General features: G+C 34.7%; 1 protein-coding gene across 1 annotated transcript in view; it reads left to right on the top strand.

The window, feature by feature from the left end:
* The first annotated feature begins 1,522 nt into the window (after positions 1 to 1,522).
* Positions 1,523 to 9,619, top strand: part of ASIC5 (acid sensing ion channel subunit family member 5) — a 33,333-nt gene continuing 25,236 nt past the window's right edge. The window contains 3 exon segments of the mRNA XM_063107494.1: positions 1,523 to 1,562; positions 4,248 to 4,290; positions 4,292 to 4,537. Coding sequence (XP_062963564.1) covers positions 1,523 to 1,562; positions 4,248 to 4,290; positions 4,292 to 4,537 — 329 coding nt within the window.

Raw genomic sequence — 9,619 nt, 5'->3', positions numbered from 1 at the left:
GAACTTTAAGCAAATTTGTACTTTTGCCCAAGTCTTGGTTAAACTATGAAGCAGATAAAGTAGAGTTTGGGAAAGCTCTTTGTTTTTCTCTTGATTTCTCTTCCCACACTTCTCCCTCCACAGCTGTCCCATCTCTCTGCTGACTTTGTCATCTTTCCTCCAGCCTGGCGGGCCCTCTCTGGACTGGCCCCACTTCCTACCACTCTGTTCCAAAATTTAAAGCAACTAATTACTCTTCCTTAAGCAGTTCAAACAGTGAGGTACTGACAACTAGACCTGGTTAGCACAGTAACACATAACGTTGTCCAGAGGCTTGTGGAAAGTTGATAGGAAGAATAAGGGAAGGAAGACAGACAAGGAAGGAAGGCTGAATTGATGAGTTAGCTGTTATTCCTCTCAGGAGTACCTGAATTTTAAGACGGTACCAGAAGTTATGATTTAATCCCAAAGTAGAGATCTTTAATGGAGAAATTTATTAATCATGAGATTGACCTTATTCCTGAAATCTGTAAAGTGATGGTTGGGAAAGTCTACCCAGATCCCTCCACTTACATCACTTGAAATTTAATTTGCCTCCATCTAAGACTAGTTTCAATGTATCATACTGAGTTTCTAAGTTTCCAAATATATGTAAAACATGTATAACCATGTAGATGGTTCATAGTGAGTTGCTTATGAAATATGACTATGGCAACTCTAACAGGCTCTATTAAGTAGAGGTACATGTAATTTCTGACTTGTGTTGAGAGATGGTACCATTTATACACAGTAATGTACATTCTCCAGTTTACTATTTAATATAATAAATTTTAACAATTTTTCAAAAATGTTAACATAGAAAAATAATTGGCTTTTATGTTTTGCTAAGTTTGTATGCTTTCTTACATAAAGTAAATGTAATGATGTAAGTCATTTCTTCTTGAAGAGATATTTTCTGGTGTTTTATTTTGTCATTTCCACTGGCTACTATTTCTATTAGAAACAACTTCATCTGTAACTAAGAAATTTCAACAAGGAAAAGACACTTTTGTCACAAAAAAAAATGTGTTTCAGATGCATGTTGATTCAAAGTTGTCTAAAGAGAGTTGTATTTTTGTTCATTTGTTTGCATACATATATTTAACAATGCAGTTTTTCACAAAGAAAGGTGTAAGCTAAGGAGAATCTCCTGAGTGGGCCACCTGAGTGTCAACTAGCCTGGTCAAAGGCCACTATAAAATGGCATGTATTTGACAGGGAATATCCCTTTAATTCTATGAAAATGCTTTCATAATGATACTTTTTGTTTTTCACTCTATGATAGCTTCTCATCAGTTCATGAATGCCCGTAGCTGGTTCTTGTCAACAATTTTGGTGTCCAGATTGTGTGCTTGTAGAAGCAAAACATAGCAACACAAACATTTAGATTGCTCCCACATTTTACAACCTCAACAAATGCATTTTATATAAAGACCACAAAATGAAACTTGTCATTGATGAAAATTGGACATACTCTTAGGACTGCTGCTTACTGAAATCACGAATGGAGCTAATTGAGAAATCAAAGGTATATGCTGAAAAAGGTGGGTAAAGAATAAAATCCTCAGAGCAGTTACAATTTTCATACCTAGAGGCTAGAAATAAGCAAGAGAAAAGGAGACTTTCTTCATTTGGGAAATCTGATTTCCAATAACTCGGACATAATATAAGTAATATGTTAAAAAATAAATAATACAGTTTTAGTTACTTAGGAAAAGAGTAATTTGTATGAGGGACTCAAAATTGAATGTGTTCCTATATGTTAGAGTCTGTTTTTGTTTGTATTTTTGTTTTGTTTTGTTTCCTTTGGTTTATATTTATCATGTACCTGCAGGTTTCATTTTTAAAATACAGTAAAACTTGTTTGACGTTCCTCAAAATTCTTCTATGATGACAAGCCTTTAATGCAAAGCCTGCTTCCCATAATTGCATAGTATATACTTTAGTCATGAAAGTAAGAAATTTCTTCTTTGCAAACTGGTGAGCTATTTATTAAACAAATTCTAATTTACTTGACAGTCATACGTCACCTTGTTTCCTCACTATTCATTTAAAATAATAATTTTTAAAAAACCATATTAAAACTCTAGAAAATGACCAAGAATACGCTAGTAGAGCCAAACCAATTGTCAAGGAGTAGATCTATATTAAACGGTCTGATTTCTGACGGTGAACTTGACATTTATTTTTCAGGGTTATACTTGCAACCAGTCATCCTTTGCTTGGCCAGTTACTTGTTACTAGATATCTCTTCCTTTCTAATAGCTTTGATCCCTGTAAAGGAAAGAGTGCAAGTTTCCCAGAGACTGAATTGCCCTTTTTTCAGAGTGACTTCTTCACATGTGCCTGTAATAAATGTCTAAATAATACACAAAAGAATATATTTAGATTTATTTTCCCAATTAGTAGTAATAACAATAACTTTTATATGTTTCCTATTTTGCCCTGGGACTGTGCCAGTTACTCTATGTATGTTAACTAATTTTATATCAAAAATAACATTGTGTGGATGCTATGGTAGTTTTTTAGTCCAACTTCAATCTAATCATATTGATGCATATTTTCCTGCTTAGTATATATATAGTCTCTGTAAAATAATCATGATATAATTTGTAAGTGTGTCCAAACACCACAGATAAAGTGGACTCCCTTAGAAAATGTTGTAGGTACATTTTATATATCATTATATATAACATAACTGAATAAAAAGCTTAGCTAATTGATGGGAGATTTATGAAGTATTAAATAGTGATTTAAAAACAAGTAGAGCTTGAAACTTTTTGGAAATAAAGTAATGCTGGATAGTTGACAAAAATAATATTTCTTGAATTGAAGCAAAGGATATAAAAGTTAATTCTCCTAATTATGAGCATTTATGAGGCCATTAAGAACTTATTTCTTAAATGTGAATTTTAAACAGTTTTCAAAAATCCCTAAATATTTTTTTTCTTTGTCTTTTTTTTTCATGACCGGCACTCAGCCAGTGAGTGCACCGGCCATTCCCATATAGGATCTGAACCTGTGGCAGGAGCATTGCCGCGCTCCCAGCTCCGCACTCTCCTGAGTGCGCCACGGGCTCGGCCCAAAAATCTCTAAATATTTTGCCATTTACCACAGTGCCGCTAGATTAATAGAAAAATAAATATAGCTAATATTCTTGAATACTTATCATGGTCTAGGTAATGTGTTAAGCCCCCATCAGGTATTATCTTATTTAATACTCAAACAAACTCATGAGGCATATACTCTTGCTGCCATTTTGCAGAAGAGGTAAAAGTGAGATTAAGAAACTTGGCTAAGCTTGCACAGTTTATAAGAAGTGAGGCCTGAATGGAAAGCTAGGACCTCCCATTACAAAGGCATCTCATCCTCTTAACTGTATTGCACCCTTCCTTCAGCAAAGGGACTCTTTGCATCTTCCCCTATGGATGAATGAGAAGAATTTAAACCAAAAGAAAATTCTGAATATGTTATATATTGATAAAAAATATTTTACTGCAACCTTCATTTGTCTTTACCAACCAATATCAATAAACCTTATTTGATTCATTTTTGATAGCCTTGAAAGAAAGAATTTATTTTCTAAAGAGGTAGAAAATAGATAACTAATAATGCAACTTTAACTTTAAACATTCTGACTGAGTAACCAACAGAAATAACATGGTTGCATACTGAGGCATATGAAGTATGGAAGTTACAGCCACCGTAAATGACAACCCCACAGGACAAAGATTAATTGAAGAATAGATTGCTTTAGCTCTACTTAACTCTCAAAAAATAAGAATGATTTTGTTCATGACATCTAAAAGACTGTGATTCTTCAGGGAGAAAGAGTATTTTTAAAATTAGAGCTATTTTTTTTTTAAAGATCATGAGTTGTTGTTAGTAATTATTCAAGGTGGGTTGATTTTGAAGTGGGAAGTAACAATATAAGTTGTTATACAAACATGCCACTAATACATTAGCGTTAACAACAGGCATTCTCTCAATAGCATTAGCATTAGCATAGTCTCAATAGACTTATGTAACCAACATTTATACTTCTTGATTCCTGAATAAACCACCCAACACGAGCTGAATTTTGAGTCCTCAAGAATTACACATAAAAAAGTTTAACCTGTTTAAACTTATGGGAATTGTGTTCTTTACAGTCAGCATTAAGGTTTCCTAACTCACTACATTTTTTTTTTTTTTTATTTGTTGAATTACTTTATGGGTAAAACCTTAAGGATTCTTAGAAAAGATAAAGCTTTGCCTTTCAAAGAATCCACTGAAAGAAGCTTGACCATGACTTTGCCACCTCTACTTCCTTTCATGGAGTGCACAATATTGTTCAAAACTGAAGCAAAATTTGCAAAGGGATCTGGTTAGTGGTGGTCCTGGGCTCAGTCTCACTTGTGGTGTGGCAGATCTACTGTGACTTGGTCAACTATTTCACATGGACAATAATGACATATGTAGAGGTTCAGTATGTGGAAAAGATGGAGTTCCCAGCCGTGACATTTTGTAATTTGAACAGGTAAAAATTAATCTTTTAATAGGAATTAGTCACTATAACTTTGTTAATATAACCTATCTTGGATGAGTGACGGAGTTTTCTTATGCAGTATTTAACTTATGTAAAACCATTGAGGTTCTTAAAGTATATTTAGAAGTACAAATTTAGGGGAACAAAGGTTATTAATTTTTTTCTCATTTATTTTCCTTCTTTTCTTCCTTCCTTCCACAATTATATTCTAAGTAACATAACCAATCCTATAATCACATGGATGTAAAAGTCTTGATCCTTGCACTTAAAAAGTTTAGCAAAAAAAAAAAAAACCCATAAAAAAATCACAATGCAGTATGGTAACTGTACAGCACAATAAATATATGTGCAAGGTATCTGAAAGCACAGAAAACAGAGTAACAGTCTCTATCTGGGCTATCATGGAAGTCTGGATATTAAAAGATGAGTAGAGTTTTCCAGATGGTGATGAGGAAGAACTGGCAGAATAAACTGCTATGCAAACACACGGAGACATGAAATTTTCTGGTGTGCATATGACGAGATATGCAATGTAGTAGAGGCAGGGCCAGCTCCATGGGTGTGTGAACTGTGCAGTTGCGCAGGGCCCTGAGCTTAGAAGAATGTTACACTTGATTCAGTGCTCTGCTGACACTTCTTGAGTCTTTGACTGCAGCTCACTCCAGAAGACTGCATTCACTGACTGTGCACCAAGTCTGCTGTAAAGAGGGCAGCTTTCACTCACAAGGACTTTCTGGCAAAGCCTTGTGATTACCTATGGTGAGACCTGAAAGATCACACATAGGATTTTTGCCTTGGAGGACAGGGAACTCCTTAAAACCCGCAACTTGTTAGCTATTTGACCATGGATAAGTTACTTAACCTTCTTACCTTCAATTGTTAAAATTATACATTTAATTGTATAAAATGAGACAATATCATCTACTTACATATTTATTGTTCCATCAGATAAGGTAATATGCGCTGCACTTTGTTACATTCCTGGGGCATTTCTATAACAGGTGCTCAATGTATAAAAGATATTATAGCATATTCGTGTGACTGTTAGTATTTCAAGAACTCAACTTATGTATCAAGTTCCCAAAAGGTAAAGACAAATCAACCCTCACACAAAAAAAAGATTTTCAATGCTATTGCCTTATAATATTGTAGATAGTATGTGTTCTAACAAAAGCAAAGATCAATTGCAGGTATCACTGATTAAAAAAAAAATGTAGATGCCAGTTTCCCCACGGAAACAGCCATAACTGGTAAAAAGTTTGTTTTTTTCCAAAAAGCAAACATTTAAAGTATTTGGATGTTGTCTTAAAGGAATACAGCAAATGAAGAAATATGTGTTCAAGAACATTTAGTTAATCTCATTAAGAACAGTGAGTTTATATAGAACATGAACGACAAACCTCTTACTCTCCTCCCCTTCTGTTTAGGCATGACAGAAGCTACATCCTAGGTGGATTTAGCCAAGAAAACAGGGCTTCCTTTTCCCTCACTTTCCTTTCCAGAGCTACAGTGTGCCCTGGGAGATGTAGGCTGCCGACATTTCTCACATAACCCAGCTCCATGTTGAAGACGCTAAATTCCATATAAGTGCAGCTAAGAAGTTAGGGGCAGTCTTCCTCCACATGACTCCCATTTGTAGGGTAAAGTCTGTACCCAGGCATGGTATGCTGAGAATACTCAATCACTTACCACATCCTGCTCATAATGTGGAGATTCAACACTGAGAGAGGTAAGGTCAGAAGACCAGAAAGTACTACCCTGCCCAGAACCCTGTTTGTAAAGATATTGCCCAGGAAGAGAGGCAGGCCATAAGAATAAAGAATTTTGAAGTTCTCGTTAAAGCAACTGACTTTGTTTGTAACAGAGTGTAGTGAAGCTCAAACCTTAGGGTATTCTCAAAAACAGTATATATTTTGGAGGTAAGCAATTGAAAGAAAGCTGGTAGCTCCATGAAATCAACAACTTAAAACTTAATTTATCAGTGAGAATTCAGAAAAAAAGATACCCCAAAATAGCCTGTCTGGAGTCAGAACAACTCTCAGATTGGTCTCAGAATTACCCCTGCAAAGGGGCAAGAATTTAATTAGATCGAACTATAGAGCAATTTATGCCCCGGGATATTGTAAAAAAAAAAAAAAAAAAAACAGAGACAATAATGAGTGAATTTTAACACCTAGGTGTGTTACCCACAAAGGCAGATGGCTTAACAAGGAGATTAGGGAAAGAGACAGTCAGATAGGCCTGCTAGAACAACTGCCAGCAAAGGATGACTTTATCCATAGTCACGGCTGTACTCTTTAGGAGTGACAACAGAGACTTCCCATAGTGGGAGGAAATAGACTTTACCAGAAAACTTTATCTGAGTCACTATGCAAATTTTAAAAAGGCAAAAAACAGCAACAACAAGCCCAGGTTGAGGGGAGATTCGTGTAGTGAGTGAACAGTGTATCCCCAAAATTCACATGCACTAGAACCTCTGAGTGATCATATTTGAAAATGGATCATTGCAGATTTAATCAGTTAAGTTAAAATGAGGTTACACTACACTAGGGTGAGCCTTCAATCCAATGGTTGATGTCCTTATAAGAAAAGGAGAGGACACACAGAGAGACAGAAGGGAAAAGGCTTTGTGAAAGAGAAGCAAAGATAGGTGTTATACTGTCACAAACCAAGGAATATTTTGGGGCCACCAGAACCTGGAAAAAGCAAGAAAGAATTCATCCCCAGAGCCAACACTTTGATTTTAGACTTCCAGCCTACTGAAATGTGAAAAAACAACCTTGTGGTGTTTTAAGACACCAAGTTTAAAGTAATTTGTTATGACAGCCCCAGGAAACTAAAACACTTGGTATCCAAATTTGCTATCATATATTATCTAAAATGCCAAGTTTTTACCAAAAAAAAAAAAAAAATTAGAGATACAAAAAAGCCAAAAAACAGAAAAACAAAGAGGAAATTGTCATTGATACACAGAAAAAAACAAAAAAAGGTGACAGAATCTGCCTGGCAAAAATGTCAGACTTGGCAGACAGACATTAAAGCAGTTATAAATATGTTTTAAATACTACACTAAACCATTTCTAAAGAAGTAAAGGAAGCTATAATGACAATGTTTTATCAGGTAGAGAATATCAATAAGGACACAAATTATACAAAAGCAGAAAATGCAAATTCTGGAGTTAAAAAGAACAATAATTGAAATGAAAAATTCACTAAATTCACTAGAGGTGCTCAACAATAGATATGAACTAGCTGAAGAGAGAATCAATAAACTTGAAGATAGATGATAGAGTGCATGTAACCTGAAGTACACAGAAAAAAAGAATAATGCGAAAGGAACAGAGCCTCAGAAAAATGTGGGACAATATTAAGCATAATGACATGCAAAATAGGAAGTATCAGTAGTGAAAAAAAAAGCAGCAGAAAAAATATTCAAAACAGTAATGACGAAAAACTCCTAAAATTTGCACAAAAGTATTAAACTACATATCCTAAAAGTTCAATAAACTTTAAGTAGGATAAGTGCAAAGAGGTTAACAACCAGACTCATCACAGTGGAAATGTTAAAAGTCAAAGAAAAAAGTTTTTTTGAAAGCAGGAAGAGAAAACCAACTGTTCACATACAAGGGAATACAACAGGATTAACAGCTGGTTTCTCACTATAAACAATAAAGACCACGAGGCAGTGGGACGACATATTCAAAGTGCTGAAAAAAAAAGAAGTATCAACCAAGTATTTTATATCCAGCAAATATATCTCTCAAAAATGCAGGTAAAATAAAGACATTTTGGGAGAAATAAAAACAGAGAATTTATTTCTAGAAGACTCACCATATAAGGAATATAAAAAAGTTCTTCAGGCTGAAAGCAAGTGACCAGAGTAATTCAAATCTGCATGAAAAAACAAAGCACACCAGTAAAGGTAATGTTATAATTATAAAAGACATTATACATGCATATTTCTCTTTTCTTGTCTTAACTGATTTAAAAGGCAACTATATTCATATAGTACTTAAGCCTACAATCCATAGGAATATAATATTTTAAACAATAACAGCACAAATGATGGGGCAGAAGCAAAGCTGTATTGGAATAAGGAAATGACACCAGATGGTACTTTAAAACCACAGGAAGAAAATGAAGAAAACAAGAAATAGTAAATGAAAAGATTAGTATAACACACTCTATAGATACTTGCTTTATTTTTTCTCAGCTTCTTTAAAGGACATAAAATTATATAAAGTAGTGGTCATAAAATATGTTATTGGGTTTTTATCTTATAGCTGTATAATATGTATAACAATAATAGCACAAAAAAGGAAAGGGGAAATAAGGCTATTGTGGTTACTTTCTAATTTGGTCTTGAGTTCTCACTTGAGAGTGGCCATAATCCAATAGAGACACTCTCGAGAAGAACCATGACCAAGAGGACAGAGTTACAGGTGTGTCGGTCAGGTGAGATACAGAGGAGGCAGCACAACAGAACACAGGAAAAGACAGAAGCAGTTTTTCTTACTTATGGAGAGAAGAGAGCAGCGTAGCTTGCAGGGCCAGTGGGATAGGGGAAACTGTCCAGGACATGCACACTAGAGCACGGGATGGGGAGCAAGTGAGAGGAAAGGACCAACCTGTGGGCCAAAGCCTTTACTGGGATCCAGGGCATTACCCAAGCAGGTTTCCTAAAGGAGTTCTAATTGGTGCGTTTAAAGCAAGTATTAAAAATGGCATAATACACTGAACATATCTTAAATTACTCAAAGTATGTTCATCAATTACAGTAGAATAAAATTAGAAATCAATAATAGCAAGAAATTTGGGATGTTCACAAATATATGGATACTTTGAGATGAAGGAAATGAAGACACAACATACCAAACCTATGGGATGCAGTTAAAATAGTGCTTAGAGGGAAAGGTATAGTTGCCAACATGTATATTAAAAAAAGAAGAAGTTGTCTAAATGAAGTGTTTAATACCCTATGATTTAAGTACTTTTATAAGTTTTAGTATGAAAATCATATTGATTTTGCATAGCTCAAACCTTAAATCAATGATTTAAGCTTTTGTGTTAGGT

This window comes from Cynocephalus volans, chromosome 9 (assembly GCF_027409185.1).
Source record: "Cynocephalus volans isolate mCynVol1 chromosome 9, mCynVol1.pri, whole genome shotgun sequence".
NCBI lineage: Eukaryota > Metazoa > Chordata > Mammalia > Dermoptera > Cynocephalidae > Cynocephalus > Cynocephalus volans.
This window is presented reverse-complemented; position numbering and strand designations above follow the sequence as displayed.